Source organism: Chaetodon auriga, chromosome 5 (genome assembly GCF_051107435.1).
Source record: "Chaetodon auriga isolate fChaAug3 chromosome 5, fChaAug3.hap1, whole genome shotgun sequence".
Classification (NCBI taxonomy): domain Eukaryota; kingdom Metazoa; phylum Chordata; class Actinopteri; order Chaetodontiformes; family Chaetodontidae; genus Chaetodon; species Chaetodon auriga.
Window position 1 is genome coordinate 4,788,457 of NC_135078.1, and position 26,092 is coordinate 4,814,548.

The following is a 26,092-nucleotide window of genomic DNA, read 5'->3' on the forward strand; positions in this document are numbered from 1 at the left end:
TACTAAAAGTCTGTGACTTGATTTGGATAACTCAGATAAATAAAGCCTCATATTGGCTTTGGAACTATGAAATAAATTCTTACTCAGAAAGATGACTGTGTTTTTTGCGCCTTGTCACTTCCACTGAAGTTGTGTTGATTTATCATCTGTCTTTGGCAAAATTTGGATGTGAGCCTCTCATATGTAACTTGTTCAGGAGCTGCTGTGTTCTTAACTTGACCACCATGCATGTTGGACTTTTTTAAATTGGTATTTTGAAGGTTCATAAACTCCTAATCCACTGAGGAGTATGTAATACTTCGAGTAAGTCATAACATGTAATAAAATGAAGACAGGGACCATTGTGTGAATATTATTTTGTTGGCTGCTGCTGTAATCAACCCCCAAATTATCCTCTCCCAGGGTTATTTAAAAGCAGATTTAATGCTCATTGTTTTGTCGAAATTGTATTACAGTTAATAGTAGCCATTATTTATCCACACCACTCACAAGTACACCATTTATATATTTATACATAGCTAAATGTAATATTTTTTCTGGCAATATAGTAAGCGAGATAGCCAGATTTCAATATCTGCAGTTAAAAGACGATGCATGATTAGCGACTCATGTAAGAGCTGTCTGGTTTTCTCATTAATGTGGGCTTAGCAAGAGAAACTTTGCTCTTTTAGAAGAAAAAGTCTCCAAAGTATCCCAGAGACACAGCACAGTGTGCAGACGATCCACAGCAACGTTCTTTTGAAAATAGCTCTCCCACAGAACCGTGTTGACAAGGTACAGGTCGCACCAGGTTAGACAAAGTACTTCCATTCTTTGAAAATCCAACAGTTTGCCTCAAGATGAAAATGATAATTACCTGCATGGTGTCATAAGAAATTGTTCTGTGTAAAATGAAGAAGAGTAAAACAGGAAAAGGATCTACTTAATGCAGAGGATGCATAATTTGTGCAGCAAAGAGCTGCGAGGGAGACTGCCTCAGTGTGTTTGGACGCAGCTTGTGGTAGGTCATGTAATGGCTTGCCTCCACATGTGGTGATATGTATGGACAAAGAAAAACTGCTGTCCCTCTGAGAACAAAAATCCAGCGTCAAACTGCAGGGTTGCCTATGATTTTCAAGAATTGGGAAATCATTGCCACATTGATTTCTTCCAAGCATAATCTTTTGTCTTTGTTGTTTGTTTTTCAAATGTCATGTATGACATGAATATGAAATTGGCTGTCAATGTATTTAAAACAATGCAGTGGACGCAATGCTGCAAAGAAAATGAAAATCGGAGAGGAGTCAATTTTGCATCAGACGTGTGCACTGGCCCGAGTTCCTCTGCACAGATAGATGTAATGAATTGCTTTTATATACTGTCCTCCAACACATCATCCGTTTTTGTCCCTCTCATCCACCATCATATATCAGTAAGAACTAATTTAATCTCCATCTGCTTGGAGGACAATTTCCAACCTGTCACTCTGTGATTATGGAAAATATCCTGGTGTTGAGCTTTCTGTCATGTTTCTCATTACAGAGCCATACCTGTATGTTTAGTGTTTTTCTCCTCTTGTCACACACAGTTCCAAGTCCCTTACTTGCTTTTTTCTTGCTTGCACAATGCTGCGTTTCCAGAAAACACAGTGGTTGTTGACATCCTTCACCGTGCTGTGAGTTTGTTGTTGTATTCACCTGTCAGAAAGTTGTTCTGTGAGTCTTGTGCACCAGTGTGCTCCACAGTCTGCTCAAGGTCCAGCCTCTCTGCTCTTTCATCGTCCAAGAATAATATAACCAGTCCACTCAGCCTCTCTGTCCCACTATATTCCTCAAATTCAAGTTCTGAGCTGACTGCGTGCTCAGGGATCATCAAAAACAGCAGAAAGTCCTCACACACCTCAAAATGTTATGAATTGAACACTAGGACTGACCAAGATAAAACGACTACACCCTGCATTCTGTTTCGTAGTGATGGTCTTGTTTCATCTCGTGTTATAAATCCAGCGCTCCCTTTCCTTCCTTTGCTGCTTGGATTTTGATGTGCATGTATCTATGCTGTTACAGTACTGGTGCTTGGAGTGGCCAAAAACGACAAGAGTCACATAATATACATCATATACGATATTACATAAGTGAGTAAGTGTGTAAAATAATCGTGATCTCAGTGTTGGCCAAAATAATTGTGATTATGATTTTTGCCATAATCGAGAAGTCCAAGTGAATGCAGAAGGAGGCTCCACCATGAGCATTGTAGTCATAACATGTTAGCCAGACCCAACCTGCATGTGACATCATCCTCACTTTTATTGCATTATTGGGCATTTCAACACAGCGCACACACAGCTGAGAGCAGACTGTCCCCTCTTTGGAACTGTGCCCTCCTGCAGCTGCAGATACACCAACAGCATCTTCTCTGCCGCAGCTGCTGTTTTAACACCTTTCTCACACAGTTTACTGGGACTTTTTCACGTATCAAAGCACAATACTTAATATAATAAATACTTAAGAAGAAACTACCCATAATCCCATGTCATGTACGAGCCTTTACACCATAAAGAAAATCGCTGTACTCCATGAATGTTGATTTTATGAACACAGTGTATAATGGTGGTATGACTAAGTAAAGGAAGTGTGTGTAGCAGTACGATTAAGACATCTACCTGTCCTACAGACGGTAATGTCAGCATATTATTTCCATTCATTCACCTTCCTGCCTGTTTGTTTTATGTGTGGTCTCTCTTTACACCTGCATCCATTCATTTACCCATTTAACAAGGACAACATTGATTGAGAGAGGTGGTGAGAGGGCCGATTCGATTTCAGAGGACAGAATTGGATTTGATGGTGGGGCATAATAGCTTTCATGGGCTTTTACGGCACTGAATAGCTTAGCTGGAGCTGCCTTGATGGGACTGAGGTGTAATTCAAAGAAGGATCCCAGGGATGGCAGGAGCACAAACATCCTGTTCTTATTGTCCCAACTCACAGAGCTCTCTGTGCTTTACCCAGAGGAGGCCAGCACAGGACGTCATGTGAGGCTGAGACCTACCCTGAAACTAAAAAATAAATAAATCCCGTATAAAAAGTCACTCTCACAATCTCTCAAATCTGTGTTTCCAAAACTGTGCTTAGATCGATGAGCTGCCACAATGAACAATAGATGTGAACTGGGCCGGGTGCTTGCCAGACTGAAAGGAAAGGGGGTAACCTGCTGTCAGTTGTCATTAAAGACGGTAGCACGTTGGCGGCAGCACAAAGGCTGTTTGTGTAGGGACCAAAATTGGGCCTTGTGGCTGAGATAAGATGTATTCAGACTCCACAACCGCAATTTGGGTAATCAGTCCCCTCCTAATTCCTCTCCACTTGGTCTGCTCTGATTTCATTCATCTGCAAATTGCTCTGTAGAGAACAGTTTTGCTAGGATGGGCGATGAATTGTACTCTGTATACTTTGCCTTTTTGTAATATGTTAGCTTTTGATGAATGGAGAAATCAAAACATTGTCCACTGAGCAATCATTTTAAATTCACCAGCAGTCGTTGGTATACTGTTGTTAGTAAAACAAAATGCTCTTGAAAGTGTTTTTCCCTGCTAAATTGCGTATCCAACTGAAGAGTATTTGGCTTGCCTTTGTTTTTGTCAGATAAGCTATTGTTCATTTCACTGTTGTTCTTCTAAAAGAGACATGGCATGATGAAGTAACCGAGGTGTTGGTTTACAGGTGCCACGGGAGATACTCAGCCCGATGCCCTGCCCTCGGTACAAGGCACCCTGCCACATTTCATCCAGGAGCCGGAAGATGCCTACATTGTCAAGAGCAACCCCATTAAGCTACGCTGTCGAGCTGCACCCGCATTACAGATCTTCTTCAAATGCAATGGAGAATGGGTGCACCAGAATGAGCACTTTTCCCAAGAGTATAAGGACCTCAACACCGGTAAGATAAAGCTTTGTGCCCTCTTCCAGACAGCACTAACACTAAATATAACGGAAAGGTAGTGCAGCCATAGAAGTTGCAACAAAACAGCTAGCTGATCATTTGTTATGATTGATGATGGAGGGCATCACAGCTACACCAGCAACTGAGAAGGCGGTTGTTTAATTCTTGTCAAAATTGAGAAAAAAATCCTTGTTGGATTCATTGTTGGATTTTTGCATGTGGCTATTTACCTTGAACTTGATCAGCTACACTGCTGCAGTTGTTCCTTCCAATTACATTTCATTCTAAAATGGTAGATTACAAGCCAGCTGTTTGGGAAAAGATTGCATATAAACAGCTGGAGTGCAGAATCTGGAAATGATAACACAAGTGGCTCACCGCACTTTTCCTTGAATTTTGCACTTCTCACGTGGGTTGTCTGTTTTGATGTGATCTATGACCAGGGGTCCACACAGAGTGTTTTATTTTGAAAAGTAATCTGATTTTCTATGCTGTTCCTGCATCTGACTTCCTGCCCTGCACGATCTACTCTAGCTTGTAGCTTCCGTCAAAAATAGACTAGGAACATATTTTCAGTCGACCAGAGCAGAGAGCTGCTTCTGGGGTGCTTCTCAAAAGTGCTGTGGCATGTCTGGTGGAATCACAAGCATTGTCTAGAATGGTCTAGAATGTTTTGGGTTTTTGGCAGCACCAGACATATTAAGTACAGAGGAAACAGTTTCTATTCTTTCTCTTGTGAGAAGTTATTCTTAGACTGCAGAAGTTGTTTTCTCTGTTAACACCAACTTCCACCAACAAGGTGAGAAATGAAGTTTTAATTTAGCAGCAAAATAAAGTAACATTTGCAGAGCAAGTGTTAGTCAGTATTCTTGAAAAGTACTGTGTATGAAGGCCACTTTCATTCTGTGTTAGATTTTGTTCACTCACTGAAAGTGCAGGAAAGATCTTCCATCATGCATTAATGTAGCATTTCAGTCTGTATGGAGATGGTTTCAGGTCCACAGCTACTTAGGCTGACCTTCAATAAGAATATCAGTTTGGCCTCAGATAGTTTAAGCCTAAAACCCAACAAAGGCAGAGCAGCTTCAGTAATCATAGCTGGGTTGAGTAATATGTGCAGTATGTGCTTTTTTTAAGCTCCTTGCAGTGTTAGATTGAGGGGTATATTGTACCACATCAGCACAATTCGCTCTGAGTCGCCACTCACAGAAATGTATATAACTGATTTTCAAATGCTCTTCTGTTATGATCACATGCTCTGAAATAGTGTTACACCACTATTTTCTCCCTGACTGCAACAAAAAGGAAGTAAAACTCCAAGTTTATTTTACATTTGAATATTTCAGCTCTTAAATATCATTTTTAGATTATTATTTAATTTAAGGCCTGCTACCTTTGAGTTCATTACCAGTGAGTACGTTATGACCCATAGCGTACTCACATACTCACCCAGCCTTTAAGAGCATACCCTGAAAGAATTTCATTAGTGTGGGTGGAGAGTGGAGAGTTTCATTAATTCTCAGAGGAAACACTGAATATACCTTTTTCATTTGGCATGAAAATAGAAAAACTTAATGACACTGACACATGCAACTGCAAAACATTGCCACTAGTTTAGCAAGTCAAAAGATCACTTTGGTACCAATGTGTTGAGAAACGTGTTCAGGTGGGTAAGAAGTCGAGTCTGAGTGCTTTAACTTTGAAGAATTGTTTAAGAGATGGAGAGAAAGCTATCTCCACAGCAGTTGGTTTTCTTTTTTTCAGTTCCCCAGCTTTATGTAAGAGCAATACTAAATCACTGGAGTGCCCCTTTTAAATGTTCTTTTACTGTGTTAGTAGAGATCTAACATAACAAGGCAGCCTGGCTTGAACATGACTTTCTCTTTCTTCATCTGTCTCAGTAGAACACCTGTTTTATTACTCTGTTGTTTCTCTTATTAGGGATATTAAATGTTATGATCTGAAAATTAAGGGTCTTTAGAAGTCTCAATAAACCTGATTCACTTGTAAAATGCTGTTGTAAAGCATTTTACCATGATTTTAAGACCTAATTTTCACTTCTGTGTTGCAATTATTTGTATTCATTTAGATTAGACTCCAGTTGCACTCTGTTTATTTTCATTTTCATACTCAGAAATTAAATTGAGTGGACGTTAAGTAATCCTATGTTTGGACCATCTCTCAGGCCAACCACTTAGGAGATATGTGGAGCCTCAGGCTACACCAGCTGGAAACCTTAAAATAATGTGTGACTACTGTTTCAACTTGGTCTACATCCAGTGCATGTTTAGCTAATTCTGACTTGAGTTTCAGGTCAAAGTTGTGATTTGAAGTGAGGGAAGCTGTGGCATGCCATACCAATTACGTCCCATTAGTTTTTGTCAGGTGGAAGCATGTTGATTAGAGGACCTTACTGCGGCCTCCTGAAGGGATTTCTGGCAAACAACAAAGCCAATGTGACACCTCGGCTGGAATGCTCTGTGATTAGAGGCTGTGAGAAAGCCGTCTTTCTTGTATTCATGAAGGTCCCTCCACAGGAAAGAGGCTTTAATTGCTTCTGGAAGTTCATTATAGTGTGATTGCTGTGCTGTGAAATTGTTGTAAGCTTGATAATGGCAAAATGAAATTTGGTACTTCAATCGTTTGCTGTTCAGTGTGCAGAGAAAAAAAAAGTAGAAGGGAAAGTTCACTTGGTGGCATTTGCCAGCTCACTTCATATGGCACAACAACACCCGGCATCCGGCAGGAGGGAAGCTAATCAGTGGATTTGACAGATAAGAGTGAGAAACTACACCAAAAGCCTGCTTTGCCTCAAGCTACAACATGCAGCTGTGAACAAACGGCAAAGTAAAATCTGAAATTTCTAGTTCCATAATTAAAGCGAGACCATGCAACGTTTAAAAATAGCAAATGATCCATGCTTCCTCTGTCACAGTTTGAAAGTTGAATGTCTGGTTCCTAAGCTGCTGAATGCTAAACCCATGATACGGATCATCTCTCTATCACCAGCAAGTCACTAGTTTTGCTGATGTGCTGACAAAGTTTGGTATTGGTCAGGATGATGGACTTTTGTTTGTCCATGTCAAAACAACAGATACTAGATAGACACGAGATACGATACAAATTTAATGTTTATGCCTTATTTTGCCCCTCTTTTTTATCTGCCAGCTGAATATACTAATATACTGTTAATACATGCAAGTGGGAGGATATTGGAGAGATTTTTTCAAAAAGCGTGTGCGACACCTTATCTCCAGCTTCTCTATGGTACCGCTCACACTGTGAAGCTGCAGCTGCTGCGATGTTACCAAAAACATGTGTTGTTGACCATGAGAGCAGCATGTTTTCCAGTTGGATCTGTGTGGGTTGTATAGCGTATATATATTTTATTATTTAATTTATTTTTTTCTACATTTATTGTTCGGTTTGTGGGAGGCTCTGAAGGAGATACATGAGAGAGAGAACTCATAACGGAGAGAACAATTTCATTCTTCAATGTCTTAATGTTTTATTAGCTTCAAACAAAATATTAAGTTTGAGTTGAACCGTGTTTTTTTTAAAATTAAATGAAATTATATGTTTAAAGCAGCCTGGGAAGGAACCACATGAATCTGCTGAACTCGTGTGCTCGTTTGCGCATTAGTCTGACTGCTAAAATTAAAACACAATGCAGCTTTTTTTTCTTTTCTGTAGCAAGCGGCGAGCAATTTAGTGGAGCAGAATGAAATCTGAGTTGAGCGTGGACAGATTATGAGCGGAGCAGCATGGAGCAGCTTTGAGCGACGGAGAGGAAGTGGAAATTCTCACCACTCGACTCCGCGCACATGTGGTTGTATATCATTGTATATTTCAGTTGTGGTAGACATACTGTAGGCTACTTGCTACATTGCTCCTTGGGAGTTCTTTGTACTCCTCTGTTGATTGAACAGACTAAATAAAAGCAGAATAAGAAACCAGCAAGTTTGACTTTAATGTGGTAATTGCCTACTGCTATACCAGCTATTATAACAAAACAAAAAAAAAACAATGGCTATCGACCAACATGGATCAGAGACTGGAGATTGGCATTGGAGAAAAAAGATGTGATCAGGGCATCGTTTTCAAACAATGATGAAACACATGCCAGTCTGTAAATGGACTCCATACCAGCACAAAGAAACTCACGATAGCTTTTAGCTTCAAAAATGTTGGTAAATGATGCCAAATGCAGCAAATGCTCACATTCAGAGTTAAAGTAGGCATTTTAACATGTCTAGGCAGGAAAAGCAACATTATTAAGCACTACCTTCCATTTCGGTTAACTTGTTCCCAGGCTCTGGCTGCCTGCCATGCTTTTACAGTAAGTTAAATCTCTCATGCCTGAAGGACTTCTCTTTAAAAATGACCACAGGCATGGCTTTTGGTAAACTAACACCATCGGCAAAGTCTGTGAAGCCACAGTAACAACAGCCTGTTAACTTAACCCCAAGCTGAATGCTTCTTTAACAGACACATTATAAAAATACTCTGCGATGATTAATGTTTTGTTTAACATGGTTTTTCCCACATTATAATTAAAAAAGAAAAAAAAGAAAAAAAAAAAAAGCAAGTCTGAAAAGGGTCTGGAAGCTGCTGAGTCAGACCCCGGTCTCAAATGGGCACAAAAAACATTGATTAGCAGACACTGTATCACAATGGTAAGTGTCAGTAGCGTCTTTTATTTGTGTATGTTGTTTGTTAGCTTATGACTGGCAGTGGCTGACACAGCATTAGTTGTTGTGAAACATACAATAATATCTGCAATGATTTTACAGTGTGTTCAGTGTTTTTATACACATTTTGAAATATTGCATTTGAAAACTTGACAGAAAGTGTTCATATGCTAAATGGGAGATGGAAACACCTTTGCCGAATAAGCTCTGACGCAGCGAACCACATGACTGATCAGCCGTTTCTGCTACAAAACCCAAAGACGAAGAAGAAGAAGAAGAAGATTTGTGACTGGAGGGGATCTTTAGGATAGACCTCAAAATGAGTGACAGGTGCTGGAGGTCTAAACCTGACCAGCTGAGAGCAGGGAGGCGTGACTAACACCGTGAAGAAGCATATACATGTAATCTGACAGGAGTGAGTAACATAAAAGTGCATGACTAATACTGCAATTACTGAGAGCTTAGAGTTCTCTGCTTCCTAAGCGACAGTAAGTTCATCATTTTGTTTTCAATTGCAATATGTAATCACAAGCAGACAGTCACACTCTGCAGGCCTGTTACTCAACTCTTTTCTGCTTGCCTGTTTATCAGGCTTTCCACTCTATCATTGACATTGCGGATCCATCCAAATACTGATTATGGCATCATTACAGATGAGTCCTCCTCTTTGCCTTTGTGCATGCTCTACCCAGGCTTTACCGAATGTTTCTGACTTAGACAAATGTGCAACATGTGTGACAGGGCAACTGAACAGTGTCCAGACCTGATTCTGTGGACATGGTTTGGAGTTCATATGAGAAAACAGCTTTAGTGTCTCTATTATATATTCAAGGCCGGCAGAGTGAAGTAGCAATCCAGCTGCCTCGCAAGGTCACGAGATATGGGCAGCAGGACTGCTTCCCACTTTCTCACGTGACCTGAAAGCAACAGTTGGTGGCGATAGTGCACCTCTGTTGCATTTCTGTTGTTCTCATTTGAAACCTTTGAGCTTACATTTTGAAAGAAAGTTAGCTTTACTTTTTTGAGTCTTTTGTTTTTAACTGTTGTCTCTTGAGGCAGCACGGTACGGCATCATTACTTTAAACCATTCTTAATTCAATTTTTAAAATTATAGCTACAGTGATAGAAGATTTTGGCCTTATAGTCTCCCACTACTGTAGCATCTTCTAAATTCATCTGATGATAGGAATTTTGGGACAAGTAGTGCATTCTTTGTGTGCCTCAGTGCACGGCTCCATGGAGGACATCACTTTGTTCCATGTTCATACAGTGAAATATAGAAATGCTTGAAATGTTCTTTATGTTTATAATGAAAATAGTATACTAAAGTTGCTGGTAAGCAAAATGCTTCTCAGTCCCCTGTCTGGATTGTGTCTGTGTTTGACACAGCCGTGCATTCAGAATACATTGAAAGAAACATGTCCTTGTGTTGTCCTGCTGTACCAAACTGTAACACCTAAACACTAACAATTAAAGTGTAATTCCCTTGAATTATCCTAATAGGGCAGTGCCTTAAAAAAGAAGCAAGCTAAAAGAAAAACTGGTAGTTACTGTATGTGTGGGCCATATAATTCAGAGATCTATGTACTAATGTGTGTAACGTGACCATTTGAGAATCACATCCATTGTGTAATCAGTCTCTGGAAGCTCAACACTGCCTGGTTAATGCAGATTAATTTCCTCTTCCGTCCGTTATGCTCAGTGCAGATCAGTTTGAAAGGGAAATTTGATGCATATTTCATATTCATTACCTCAAATTAGGCTTGGCTTGTTCATCAGCATTCCCACATCAGTAAGTGCCTGCTGCCATCACATTACTGACTGACAGCCCACCCGTCCCTCCTTTTCTTAACCTGCTTCAATATCAGTGCCACTCCACCATTTCCATTTCCCATTTAAGGGATTTGAAAAATTCTGAGCATTTTACCTGAGCATACTGTGTCTCTGTGCACTGACTGGTTACATCTCACTACAATCGCCGCACTTAACTGCCTGTGGCGCTGCCAGGCCAAGTGAAATCTCCTTGCTATCTGTTGGCCCAAGTGGATTAGCAATTAGAGGAGCCTGAGGATGTCCTCACCATAGCCCCTGGCGTAGGCCTGCCTTATATCAGTGGTAAACGCAGCCTCAGATAAGGGCGGTCTTAACGGGAAGGCTTTGTCCTGGCTCAGTAATAGACAGCAACATTGTGTATTGGATTAGTACGGCTAATCAGAGAAGGAGATCAGTGAAGAATTGGAATGTTATTGATTAGGACATGGGCCCTCAATGCCACCAGGAGCACCTGATAGCATCTCTTATTTACCAACTAGCCTGATGAATCACTACGCACTGATAAAGCTGACAATGCCCTTGAGTTCCCCAGCAGCAGATGCTAACAGAGGGCTGTGTATATCTGCACTGTGTGCTGTACGGCACCTGAGGACAGGCAATCCTGCAAAGTGTGTGCATGGATATTGATTGCATTTTTTTTTATAGATTATTCTAGTCTCATCTATAAAAACACATTGTCAGCAGCTGTTTGCAGATTAAATTTTAGCAAGTTCATTTGAATGTCACTTTGAGGCCTGAATATGATCAGAAATTAAAGGACATACCCAGCTAGTACGTTCTGCCAGCAATTGTGAAGTTTTTTTTTTTTTAGCGAGCCTCTCAATAGCCTCTATCTAGACTCACCATTTTAGACCAACAGTCAACTGCCATACAGGGAGAAATCCATCATAGGGGAAAAAGAGATACCTTTTTTTTCAGCCACAGTAGCCCCACTGGACCAGAATGCAATGCAGCTACAAGGCAATTGACATTTTGAGCAAGGGCCAGGTTGCAGACACACCCCAGTGTTCACAGTGGTTGGGCTGTGAGCACCAGTATATTTATTTGCTCACAAACTGCTCTGAGATTGAAGGCAAGGCTCGCACCACTTGTTGAAAGGCATTCTGGGAAACGCAGAGGTGATGTAGATGTAGATGAGACAGGTGGAGAGGAAACAGGGACCCCAAAGACCCTTCATCACTTACTACCTCTGATGCACTTACATGGCCGTTAAATGATGGAGCAGGGTGGATGATGGTCTCACCAACCTTGCACATTAAACTGAATTTCAACCCTTTACTGACGACTCCAGCGTTGAAGCGCAGAAGGTTTATAGTTGGACTCTTCCCCAGTGATAAAGTTCTCATCAGATCTGTTAGACATATTATAACAGCTTAACAATGCAGACAGATGACTAGGATGAGATGTGCAGAAAGGGCGGAGGACCGAAATAATAATCAAGATAATTTCCTTTATTCTCATGGACTACATGCATAGCAATACTTGATGCAGCTCAATGCAATTATGAGAATATCCTGATGAAGTCTCTAGTAAATGCCTTCTCGTTATTAAAAGGTTTCATTCACCTATTTTCATGCTAACTAAGGCGTGCTGAAATACAAAAGCTGATAAAATTTCAATTTCCAGGGTCTATACAGGCTTGAAGCTTAACGTTTTATATCTGTGGAGACCATATATATATTATTAGAAATCATAATAAAAAAATCACTGCACTGTACAGCCATTTGAATATGCTCGCAGCATTATAAAATATCTGTAAAATATGATCACCACATTGTCACAGATGTGGTGTGAGAGGAAAAGTCAGAGGAAGATTTGTTTTGGAACATTGTACCGCTAAAGTACAATATCAAATAAAACCTTTGTTCTTGATATGATTTGTAAATCAATGTGTTTTTAGCAGGACCCAAGAGGCAGATAATCAGCAAGACAACCAAGAGAACCATTTAAACAAATGGTTTATTTAACTATAACAAAATAAGTCAAAACACTACAAAACCCCGAATAACATGAGAACACAAAATCAGCCCAAGAAAACAAAACATTCACTACACCGTGGCGAGCGGGTAGGACGAAAAACACACGACTACAGATGAAACCAAACCTAGGACTCAATACTATAACAATCAAATAACAAAGACAAGATCCGCACGCAGGCGACTAGGACAACGAGATAGATAACAAGGAAGCTATGGTCACAGGAACAAAGGGCTGGAAAGTCTCGGCAAGTTGCTCTGACAATCTGGCAGCGTGTCGACTCTGGCACGCTGCTTAAAACATGAGACAGTCAGTGGAGATCAGCCTCAGGTGCGCCGTCTGCTCGTCGCACCGCCAGGCCACACCTCCACTGCAGACACGGAAAAAAAAAAAAAAAAACACAAACAACCAGCACAGACCAAATCATCATAACACAGACTCTAACAGTTCTTTCCTTATATTGTGCTCCTGATCTTATTGAGGGGTCGAGCATGGCACAGCATGTTCATTCTCCCCTATGTGTATTTGCCCATCAGCTGGTGCGGTATTATACAGTAATGTTTAATCACATCTCTTCATCAACTGAACAATTTATTTCTAAGGATTGTATTATAGTATTTTTCTGCAACAGATTTTGTTGTTTCAGACTTCTACAAATCAATAACTTTTATTTTCACATTAATGTGAAAGCAGACCTGAACTACTTCGTGTTTTACGCAGTTGAGATAATAATTTTCAATTATATCGATGTTCTGGTTCAGAGCAAAGTTCCTCTTTATGTTCTCCATCAGCGTTCAAAAACAGCTATGTAGCTTCAAGTTTTCATTAATGTATTTATGTTTCACATTCATATGAAACACTAAGAGCATGAGGACAGAGATTAACTGGATAAAGCTGCATCATAAATGTATGTAATTAAGGGGTTTTATTTGATTATGTACAGTAGAAAAGCATGATTATCAATATCAACATAAAGGTGAATTAATGTGTGTTATTTAAAAAACAAATCACATCTCCTTTTCTGTTTTCACACTGCATAAAATGTAGAAAAAATGAGGCCTTTTTGAGGAACAGCACAACCTGCTCAACTTTCAAAAGACTTCCCGGTTGATGTCTTTTTACATTTGAAAAGTGTCTGACTTTTTAGCAGTTTCTAAATCATATCTAAAGTGCTTTGCAGTTGAATTAAACAGTGACAGGTGCTTTCATTAAAATCATATTCAGAGTACTTAGGATGTGTATGATGCCAGTCACTTCATTAGAGGGCTGTTTTGACACAGTGTTAGTCAAGTGAATCCAGCTATTGGAGCTTGGAGAAGTTGGTACAGCTGTCTAATTTTTACAGCTGTCTTTCATTCCTTCTACTCTACTAATAACTCTGCTGATACTGTACCTATCTGAGACATGAGAGCAAGAGAAATATGAGGGGAGCTATATGAAAAGAATATTACCAAGGCTGAGACCAATATGGGATTAGGATTTGACTCAACAATGTTTGGGGTGTCAGTCTGTAAAGTCTGTAATGGAATCTGCTTCACCCTGCCATAAAGAGCTGCAGCCAAAGAATTTCATTAGTCTGTCAAACAGTGGGGAGTTCAAGTGTGATGATGACAAGAATGAAAGTCTGCAGGAGAACATACAGCATATGTGCAGGTTCAATCTTCACTTACTGGTATAGGCTACAAAAAAAAAAAAAAAAATCTGTACACACCTTTTGAACATGAACAGTGGAACATTCAGACTGAATGTGAAGGAGGTTTTTGCCACACTTTATGGATTTACACTGCAAGGAGGATACTTGCTTGGCACCCATTTATTTTAAAAGGAGCTAGTCAATCTGTTTGTGGTTTACCAGGCAATGTAGGATAGACCAAGCTACGATACAAAAGACAGATGTTAAAAGTAAGCTTGACCTTATGCAAATCAGGACAAAAGTCCCTTGGAAGTTTCATGGTGAAAAATACTGAAAATATATTAAATAATAAAAAAAATATTGATGTTGTGGTGAAAAATGTCTGTGGAACAGAAGATCGTTACCGCACACTCTGGGGCACTTCTTTCATACTGGTCTCCAAGATTACAGTTTCAAAGGAATATGTGGCATAAAGTCACAGATTGTTGGGGAAAAAAAAACAAAAACAGAAACATGTTGTTTGCTTACATGGCTGGCTAACCCAGAACCCACTCACCAGAGCAAAACTCCAAATGGCTAATTGCTCTATGTTCACCAGCTAGTCTCTAACTAGTCTCTAATGTGTGTCTGCTTATTAGTGCCGGTGTACAGCGGAGCTTTTGGCTAAAAACACCACCACCGAGCAGACACCTGTCTGCTTCTCCTAGCCAGCAAGTTGATGGTAGTGGTGAGACTGAACCAAGAGTAAGACACTGGTAAAACCAAAACAATGAGCTAAAAAACGTGGTCCATGGAGCCCACACTGTCACATGACAACCCACTGTGGGTATGTCACTAGTGAATCCTTACAACACAGAATGTTGGTACAAAATCAACCTCTATTATGGAAACAGCTTAATCAGGTTTAATAGAATGTAAAAATCAGGACATCTGATCAACATACAGTAAGATAAAAAGAAATGAATCCTTAAAATATCTCCACAAACTTCAGTGCTTCTCACTGTAATGCAAACCAAGAATTCCACATGATTAAGATTGAAGTCAGCCTCAGGAGATAAACTTAGTGTAGGTGGGTTTTTCTCAGCTCCATTCCCTGAAGTAAACTCCGTCCTATTTCCAAAGCGCGCAGCACTTCCTCACACAGTTGCCATGAAAATCTCCCTGTCTCACCAAATTTTGGAGATGCTCCACAGGGCGCCCGCTGGGAGAGCTGACTGATCCCCTGGGTACTGGGTATAAACTGGTCCCCTCCCACCCATATGTCCGGGACAGTCGGGGTAGCCGTCACTCATCTGCGCAGCCTCTCTTGGCGCTTCCCTAATCGTGATTACTGCCTCCAACCTGGGAGTGTGAGAGAAAATCAGCATCCACCTGACTCTGTCAGGGGGAAACTCTTTATCCTTGTTTGTTCTAAAAGAGGAGACGTGTTTATGCTGTTAGGACTCGCACATTCTCCTTTATGTGATTTTAATTGAGGCAGTTAAGCCTCCCTTGGAGGAATCTGGCTATTAAGCACTTGAAGTTGCACACAAACATGTTTCCATATAGAATCCCAGTGTTCAATAGTAATCCATGGAGCAGACGGAAAGTGAAGGCGGGGGGGTCATCGACCTTTCTTTCCAGCATCTGTGGAGTGTGAATGTTATCATCGGTGAGCAGCGAGCAGACAAAGCTCTCGCCTTCATACACTGCAGAAGGTGTGTGTTGTGAGTGTGTGTGTGGGGTGGGGTGGGTGGGTGGTATTTGGGTGTGTGTGGAGATGTGGGTAGTGTTTATCTTTGTGTACATATTGTCATTTGTGTTTTCATCGGATATGCATTATGTGTGCAGTTCAGCCATCTGGGTACTGTATGTGTATAATATGTTGTTTGTACTGCCTGTATTGTTATTGCATGTACACATTGTACATAATGAGACAGAGTGTGTGTAAAGGTGTTTATATTGTGTCTGTGTGTGATTTGATAGGAGGATGTGTGAGTGTTTGTGTGTGTACATTAATTAATGCATGTGTGTTGGTGCACATACTGTATGTATCTTTATACTGTGGTTACACTGTGTATGCATAGTATATGTGTAGTTAGTGGTGTGTGTGTGTGTGTGTGTGTGTGTGTGTCTGTGCATGTGGACCGCAAAAGGTCTGACTAAAGCAGATAAATGGCCTCCGCTGCCAAGCAGCCCAGGGGGGCTTACTGGAGTGCTGTCGGTGTGTGTGTGCGTGCACATGGCGATGGGGACGGGGACAGGGTTGCGGGGTGGATGGAGGGTTGAGCTTGGCAAACGGGCGGTGACACCTTACCACCCTTTTAGCTACTCTGCTGACTTTTCCAGCGCGGCGTGTATATCTCGGGCTGAAACATAATGGCCTCTAAAGCCAGGATTGATGTTATCGTTGCCACGGGGTTGCTTTGTGAGCCAGTTAATGGGGTTGTTAACCGAATGTGGCCCGGACAATGCACCTCACACACACATATACGCACACCCTCCTACCACCGCTATCTACTCCTGGGGGTAAAAGAGAGGGTTATAACTTCTCGTTTTCCTAGAGATGATTTTATTTAGCCTTGCCGCATGTTTGCTGCCAGGGCTGAGGACTAGGCTGTAAAGGTTTGATTTTTTTCTTTTTTCTTTTTTTTACGAGTGAGAAAGGAGCCCTTTGTCGCTGCTGATGAGTCAGCAGGTTCAACTTTAATACCTGAGCCGTCACAGGAGTATCGATGCATGCACTAGTGCTTTTATATCCAATTTTGACCCTTGGGAAGGTGCTTGGTGACACTTACCTGAGCAAGCGAAGATGCAGAACGACTTCAGGAGCTGCTCAGTGCTGCATGATATCGCTAGGAGAAAATTCAGAACTGGAAGGCTGACTTTTCTTTTCGCGTTTGATTGTTGATGTTCGGGGAGGACGGTGAAGGGACTACATACAACAAAAGTCCCTGACTGGAATCGAACCGAGAATGCTGATGCTCTCAGTTCACTGTTTTCCTCTCTGATCAATCGGCAGCGCTGCACCACAGTGTAGCGACAAAATGACTTGCACTTGCAGAGAAAATGAAGCTAATACGGGCAAACTAAACACCACCTCTCTCCCCCCACTCCCTGCAAGCACCGCTGCTGAATCCAGTTACAGAGAAACCACTGAAGTTAGTGATGGCTTTTCACTTGAGTGGGCTGACTCGGATGTATCAATCTGCATGTAGCTCCCCACCCAGACACAGATAGAGGAATACAAAACAACTTTTCCTTGTTCTTTGTTTATCAGCCACTGTAGTTCTAATTGCTGCTGTTTCCCACCATCACTGTACAGCGTCACTTCTGTTCTCGCCGTCTCGTAACACTGCAGGATCAGTTGTTAGTGGTATGTTTGGGTTGGTCAGGCATGATTTCACGTTTTGCAGGCTTGAAATTGGGTATCATTTCAAGGAGACACAGCTGTGGGTTGGGACTGTCTCTGGTTACACTTCTAAGAAGTGGGCACAGGGCCTAATGGGAGGTTGGGAGAGAAAAGTTTTTCTTTTCTAGGAGGAATTAAAAAAATGATACGCTATCAAATATCCTTTCCCAAAAATATAGGCGAAATAGACTCTGATGACTCGACTCTATGCGTGTGTGTGTGTGTGTGTGTGTTCTGTGTGCCTGGGCTCCGTGTGCGGGCCAGTTTTGCTGGTATGCATTATGAATGTGGGCAGAGTGAAATGGTGGCTAATCTGGGGATTCATTTTGAACAAAGCCTCAGTACTTTTAAGTGTTTTGGTTACTGAACAGCAGGGAGAGTTTTCAGAACAGCACCTGCAAGACTCTCCTGTCAGCGTTCAGTCCTGGTGTGGATCAGCCTTGCTTGGCGAGCTAGAGCGGACATAATGAGACCCTGATGCAGGATGACACTAATGTGCTAATGCTGCTCTGAAATCTAAAGTGTAGTGTCGTCTGTTTTAGTTTAACAAGTCTGCTGTGGCTCTTACAGCATGTGGGTGGCACACGGGGAAGCAGGCAAGCACATGGGCAAGACAGATAAAACAGAATGATTATTGGCTATTATTAGCCTTTGTCAGATAGACCTCTCAGTATCAAGATATCTTCCGCTGATGAAGTGCACGCAGTAAAAATGCATGAACATGGACGTTTTTTCCTTGGATTCAGTCTTTGATAAAAAAGCTGTTCCAGAATCATAATTTAGAAAACTGTCCTGTTGGTTTTTAGCATTAGATAAAGAGCTTCCGTACTGATTTTACTGATTTTGAAAAGGCAGCACAGCGGGGCCGTTCTGTGGAGAGTGTGGGTGGGCTCGGCAGTACTTAAGCATTACCAAAACGAAGTCATGCTTTGAGTATCCAACACCAGCGTCAATAGGACCCATACTGGAAAAAAAGAATTAGTGCATTTCCTTCTCCTCTGCACCCCCTTAGTTTCTTGATAGACATTGTTGTTTCCTGTGATTTAATATGCATGTGATGAAGTACAGAGACGCTGTAATATCTTATCTTTCTGCAAGTAACAGAACAGCTTTCTAATAAAACTTCAGTAATATTATTCTAACCAGTTATTAAGCTTTCAGTGGCTGTCACCTCCTGTTAAATGCAGCAGAGGTCAAGTAACGTAACATCATCCCTATAATGGTTCAGACTAACAACCACAACAAAATGAATTATCAACATAAACCAACAAATTCTGAACACACACATTAAAAACACTATTGGACAAACACTGTTACAAAGTAAGATTTTCTTTTTCGAACAACAAACAACAAACTTAACAAACTAGTCGGTCCAGCACGGCATGATGGGAAATGTAGGCTCCAGCTTTCAGCAAATTTGGTGCAAAAGAGTTGTGTGTGTGTGTGTGTGTGTGTGTGTGTGTGTGTGTGTGTGTGTGTGTGTGTGCTAATGTATTACTTACGTTGTGGGGGCAAAAATCTGTTTACACAATCACATGTGGGGACTCACAGTCACATGTGGGGACAAAATACAGGTCGCTACAAGATAAATCATTACATTTTAGGGTAAAGACTGAGGATAGAGTTATGCGTTATGTAAGGTTAGGTTAGGTTTAAGGTTAGGAATAGGCAAAAAGTGGTTATGGGTAGGGTAAGTCTCCAGGAAATGAATGTAAGTCTATGTAATGTCTCCACAAGTGATGAAAACCCCCTTGTGTGTGTGTGTGTGTGTGTGTGTGTGTGTGTGTGTGTGTGTGTGTGTGTGCGCGCGCACACACTCCACACTGGTTGCAAAATGTAGATAAATGTATTTGCCTTTTTATAGGGCATCAAGCTCTCATCTCTGCGTGTATTGTTGGAAAAATCGACTTGAAGCGTAAATAAATGCTTCAGGTCATAGTTACACCCAAGAGACACAGCTGAAAGACGAGTCTGCATGGTGTGGACAGAGCTGCCGAGAGTGTATCTGCTGCGTGAATCATGCAAGCAGGAAAAACATATCTGATAAAGCTTGTCAGCAAAATTCCTGTCAAAACCAATCATGAAGTACACTAACATGGCCACAGAGCCCAGATTATGCTTCTAAATACTGTAGTAGTGATAGTGTTATTATTACAAACCATAGTGTAACTTTAATATCTAGCAAATAGAATGCTAGTTGTACTTCTGCAGCTGTTCAGATGAAAGTAACGCAAAAGTCGTGTAATCAGTAATGCAGTACTTACACACACAGTAATATAATCAAGTAACTTATTACTTTGTAATGAGGGTAAGTTGTGATATGTACTATATTATATTTTGAAAGCAACTTCCTGATGAAGTAATTAATAGATAATGTGGAAAAAGAAATGCTTTGGAAAATCATTGGGTGCTAACAAAAATTCAGAAGCATCACCTTAGAAACCACAACACGTCTTTAAAGATACAAATCTAAAGTCTTCAGATCCAGTCACTCCAGTTGTTTTCATATCAAGTTTTTAAAATGTTCAATATTTGCGACTGGCGTCGGATGACGTCACTTGTGTGTCACCTGAGGGAGATGTACTGGTGAATAAACAGCTTCACCTGAAGTGCACTCACCTCCAGTTCCTCAGGCTCTGTAGGCTGTGCACTCCTACACGCCTCTCCATCTTTTTGGCCTTTCCAACACAAATCTTGCTGCATATAAACAGTGTGAGATGCTGTTTGCAGGCCATGTTTGTTTTGGTACAAGAATATGTGACAGTTGGATTCCTTGTTGGATTTGCTGAGTTGTCTACCTCCAGAGCTCCAGTGGTTCAGTGGGTTGTCTGGTGTATTTAAGGTTTATGCTCTCTCCTGACTGTTAAAGACTAAAAAATTCAGTGCAACTTGTTGGAAACAATCTGTATGTGTAGTTTATCCGGTCTTTGTATGTCTCAGTTAGGCTTCAGGTTTGTTCAAGTGTTGGGAGATAGGCTCCAAACTGATCTTGCTCTCTCTGAAATCCATTGAGCAGGTTAGAAATCTAGGTGTTATCTTGGATATGGAGCTCAATGTCACAAGGCACATTCCAAGTATAACTAGGACGACACTTTCCCACCTAAATTATTACAAAGTTAAATTAATCTCATCTCAGTTAGATGCTCAAAAACTGGTTCATGCATTCATCTCTTCTAGGCTAGATTACTGTAGTGCCCTTCCTGCAGGACTTCCCAAAAAAACTGGGACGTCTCCAGGTCATTCACAGTACTGCAGCCAGAGTACTCACTGGGACAAAAAAAAAAACTCAACATATTACTCTTTAGATCTGGTCTTTTAAAGGCAAACTGAAGACCTACCTGTTCTCTCAGGACTACAGCTGGCCAGTGCCTCCATCTGTCTGTCTATCTGTCTCTCTCTCTCTTTGGGTATCTGTGGGTGGGTATGTTTATGTTGGGCGGTGGGCAGAGGATGAAGAGTTTGTTTAAAATGTCGCCTTTATACATATATTGAAATGTGTTTTTGTGCCGTGTTCGTTTTGCGAGATGCACACTGAGCTGACATTGTAGGAAATGTACTTGTTCTCAGCTTTAAACAACATACTGTCAAGAGATAAGGTTAGGAGAGGTGTCTGAAAAAAAAAAAAAAAATTATGTTCATTTTTTCACGTTGTTAACAGTATCCTATTCATTCAACAGCAAATCACTTTTTTAAATTACACAGTTAGTGTGGGGTCCTGTGAATGTACTTAAGAGCTGACTTTTTTTAAAATTTAGTTTCCTTTAAAAATAAATCAAGGTTCAGTGGGTCACAACTGAGGTAAAAGGCAGTGGAAAAAAAAGGTGCTGTAATTAGTTGTGCGGCTGCCACCACTTGACACACTTACATAGCAAAACATTGCAATTAGCTGTTTGACTGCTTTCATTCTGCAGTTCAGCTTCCCTTTGCAGACATGACTGCTGCCCAGCTGCTTTCAAAATAACCCCGTCCAAACCCTTATGTTTTCTGACATGAATTTAATTCAATTCATTATTAAATGACTGGCCCAAAATCTGACCTCGACATGTTGAATTTTGTAGATAAGGTAATAGTGAATGAGTTAATGCAATTCGAGTGCCGCTGATAAAGAGAGTACATGTGCAGGTTATTCACAATGAACTGGATGCAGCATATGTACCGAATTTCATAGATGAGAACACGTCTACAGAAACACAACCTGTGGCAGCACGTTGAGCTCTTGATAAATAAAGCGGTTGTGATTTCAGTTCGATTAGCTTTATTAGCATGCAGGCACAAGTGCAGCAGACCATCACAACCAGTGGAGATACGAGCACCTGTTCGTTTAGTGTTCTGTGCATCAGTAATGGGATCTGCAGAGCTCCTGAATGGCATCAAAAAGGAGATAACAGGAAAACATGCTGATAAGAACACCGTGAGCATTATACACACAGAGTGTGATTTGCTGGGCGATGTGAAGGGGTGCCCATTCTTTACCTGGCTGCCACATTGGGGGGAGTCCTCTCAAAGTGACTATATGAGCACATATTTTGCATATTTGTCATAAATTCACTCACTGATACGACCACAGTTGGCCACAGTGGAAGATGAATCAACGAATTGCATCTGTTCCTTTCAGACTGTTTTTTTTTTTTTGTAAACCAGCCAGAGAGGTTTATTGAGTAGAAAAGAGGCTCTGATCGATGGTGGGTACATGTCAAACCCACTAACTCAACAGCCACCGTCATAATTTACTTGCAGTTGCCTGGAGGTTAACAGCAATTTCACACCTTGATTCCAAGACATGGAGGCTAACAGCTGAAGGTGGCGGCAAACCTCTTCACTAAACCCTTCAAATTCCTCACCAACCATGTTCATTTAAATACATAAGCTCATGAGAATATAATCATGAAATGGCACCAGGATGATGATAATGACGGACCCTGCTGTACACATTGTGTTGCTGAAGCTGTGAATCCAGTGAACAGGCCAATGAACACTGGTTACAGATGGTATTTTTTGGAATAATTTTCAAGGCAAAGCTGTGACATTCAGGGCTTTCATTCATTAGTTGACTCCGCTTTTTTACATGTATTCAACGTGGCATTATGAGCCTCAGCCAGGGGTATAATTTTCACCTTGGGTTGGGGTAATATGTCGGCCTCACTTTTATCGTTTCAGTTTGATTCATTTCAGTTTGATTCATTTAGTAAAAGACGGCTAAACCACTGTGTTTTCTTTCTGTCAGGCGGGAGACGGTCTGCGCTAATCAAAGTGTTAAAAGGCTCATATGAGTCACCTTGAGTTATTACTATGTGCTCACAGCAATTAAGCTTTACAAGCAAGTTATTTGCTGAGTTTTTGCCCCAGATTTTCCCTCACTGTGCACAAGTTGCCTTACCCTTTTGATTAGGATTGTCAGGGTTGCATGCAGCTTGTGAGACAGATCTACAGACACTGCTAAAATCTTATGTGTTTTTTATTCGAGTTCATCTAAAAAGGGTGCTAATACTGATCATTAATCAATGAGAAAGCAATAAAAGACAGAGCTCTCTGTGGAGGTTAAACGGGTATTGAGTTCAAAGGTGCATTGTTGACATTAGAAATGGTAGTTTGAGTTTTTTGCATATCAGTATGTATTAAAAGGTCTCTATCAGGTCTCTATCAAGGTGATATTATAATGCAGCAAATTATGTTTGTTTTTTTATAAACTAACTAATAGGGAAGGGTGAAATTAATTTTCATGTGTTATTTGCTAAAAAAAATACAAATCTATATAATTCAAGAAATTATTTCTATTACTTGTATAGCATATAATTTGGGGGGGTTGTTTATTTATTTATTTTTTTTTAATTTGTCTTTATTGTGTCCTCCCTACACAGTAATATTGCACAAATACAAAACCATCAAGAGGAAATGACAGTGACCAGAATTTGAAATTAATTTATGCCCGGAGTGCCCACTGATGTTTCGTGCCTTCTGCCCACTGCTGAACGATTCGACCCACAATCAACCAGTTCATTTAGAACCATCGTTTAGGCACATTGATTCTTAAGTCTGTCATCCCTTTCACTGGTCCGTTGTGCAACAAGTCATCTTACCTCAATGACGACATACAGTATGGTGTTTGTCAGTCAGTGTCCTCCAGTGTGACCCATACTAATGTTCTAAAACTGTCTCAGTTGCGCTTTGTCTCATCAGCCATGCCTTTTATTAAGGTTTGGCTGAATACAGGCAACTCCAAGTTAAGAAAGTTAAGAAAATGTCAAGCAAGGTTGGGTTTCAAATGTAGGTGACTTTATGTGTGTGAACGAACAACCAATGCTGCCATTTTTCAGGTGAGGAAATGTCTCTTTTTGTTATGTGGACAAAATCTGTCAGAATACTCCGTCAGCTTGGCGTATGGTAACCAGACATAAGCCTTGCCTTGATTACCTTTCCACCTTAACTATTAACTACTTTACCGTAGCTTTTCTTCCATTTCTCCTCCAATTGATTTGTCAGCAAAATATGAAGTGTGTCGGTAGCCATTTTTGCCAATGTGAAAAAAAGAATTTGAGTGAAAAGAAAGCTGTTCTTCTGTTTTTGAGTTTTGCAAGCAACAGTCATTCCAATGGCCCAATCAAAATTTGGATTTCAGTTCAACTCGTTCTGACAGTGCTAAGACATAGACATGTCCCATCACTGTAGTTCTTACATCCCTAAAACACTGACAATCTCCTGTCTCTGTTGACATACGGATAGTTGCTGTGTATGTATCTTTGGGACATAAAAACTTTTCCTTTTTCATGAAAGTGTAGAATGTATTTACTAACACTTATATGTCAAATGATGACATGTCTGAACAGCTGAACTCATCCTGAAAATAAGCATCTATGGCATCCCCAGCTAAGATGTAGTAATTTTACTCCAAGACTGTAAATGAGTAAAAACCAAGCAGAAAGAGAGGGTTCAAAGGATTAATCTAAACCCTTATCTTACTTTAATAACATCCAAACAGATATTTGAATGAAGCATCATCAGTGCAGTGAGAGCCAGTGAGGGTGACAGAGTCTAATTCCCTCTGCTTCAGAGCCAGTGGAGCTTCATTTTGGGTTTGCCAGTACATTGGGCAGATATTGCCATTTTCTAAAAAGCCTAATATTGATCTATGGGATAGCACTCCATTCCCATCTTACCTTTATTGGATGGTTAACAGAATAGAACCAGAGGAAATTCGTGGACAGGGAGAGAGAAAGATGACATGGGACAAAAGTTTTCTGCTCAACTTGAACCTATGAAGTTGTAAGCTGAAAGGCAGAAATGATCCAGAATTGCGACGATTTAATGAAATTTTTGTCACCCACATCCAAGTTAATAAGTGAGGCTATGGCAAAGCCTTCAGCAGCAACACTCTCCTCTTCTCTGGGTCTCAAAACAGCCAGAAACTCACTTCTTATTTCAGCCATCTTGCCAGTCTCCCTCTGAGTGATTCAGCCTTTTTGGATGGATTTATCAAGTGACTCAGGAAACTGCGAGGAGGGGATTGGGGAGGAGAAGAGATCAAGTGGTTTACTCTAATGAGCCCTGTCAACAGCGTTCTCCCTATAAACAAATAGGGCTGACAGATGACACAGTGGCAGCTCTCGTCTCCGTCTCTCCGGCAAACCACCTGTCGACGGCAGTTTGGACTCCAGGAAATGTGTCGCTCTGTCGGGAAAGCTTACTGGCGCCTTTTCTCTCCCTCTCGATCAGTCTGTCTGTCATCCCTCTCTTCTTCCTTTTTCTAAAACACAGACTCACACTTTTTAGGTCATCATGGAAAGTCATTAGTCATTATTTTCTCCGCTGTCTCTCTTCCCACACATACACTGTCACTTGCCAGCTCTCTGCCACTGCTCGAGAAATTATGAATTATGCTTGTGTCTCACTCTCTACAGGGGCTGTGACTAGGAGGCACCAGCCATAGAGCTGCTGCCTTGTTTATTCCTTTTCTAAACGGGGCTTTTTTCTCCAGGCCCGTCAATCACAATTCAAACTACCTTGGTCACTAAACACACCGCAGTGCACCATATTGAGACAAACCGCCAATATGTATCAGCATTTCACAATTTCTCAGCCGTGTTTGGTGTGACAAAAAGGAAGAAGCCCAATTTTCCTGCTGCTGTCATTTACAAAGTGGAGAATGCCCGCTACTAAATTTTCTCCATTTCTTAATTTTACCAAGAACACCAGCATGGATCCATTGGCTTAGTCCCGTAGCCATTCAGTCCGCTTTAATTGGTATTCACTCAGAAGCCTGCTCAGCGTTTCACAAGCTGTGCAGCCGCAGTATGAGGCTGTTTGACCTCAGTAAGAGCGTGTCAGATTATAGTGTTATTTATAAGAGAGAGTGGATGCACAAGAGCCAGAAGAGTCAGGGGTGGAGGGGTTTGGGTATTGGTCTTTTCCAGTCCCCAGCACACTGCACATCTCTTGCCTCTAATCCAGATGTGGGTATAAGGCCCGCAGGCTGCAAAAGGCTCTGAGGAGCAGTGAGAAAGCACATGTGACAGGCCCTAAGCCGATGACTCAGATTAAAATGGGTGCTGTATACCCATCTGAAACTATAGGGTGACGAACATTTCCTACTGGGGGCTTGCAGCATGTTGCCTAAGAGGATTTTTCAAATAGAGAGTTTCTTATTTTCTCC

At 41.0% G+C, this 26,092-nt stretch overlaps 1 protein-coding gene across 2 annotated transcripts in view; it reads left to right on the forward strand.

Moving 5' to 3' along the window:
- Positions 1–26,092, forward strand: part of unc5db (unc-5 netrin receptor Db) — a 171,638-nt gene that overhangs the window by 74,345 nt on the left and 71,201 nt on the right. For both annotated transcript variants that reach the window (XM_076731369.1, XM_076731368.1), the window contains exon 2: positions 3,702–3,917. In XM_076731369.1, the coding sequence (XP_076587484.1) occupies positions 3,702–3,917 (216 nt within the window). The remainder of the gene's footprint in view (positions 1–3,701; positions 3,918–26,092) is intronic.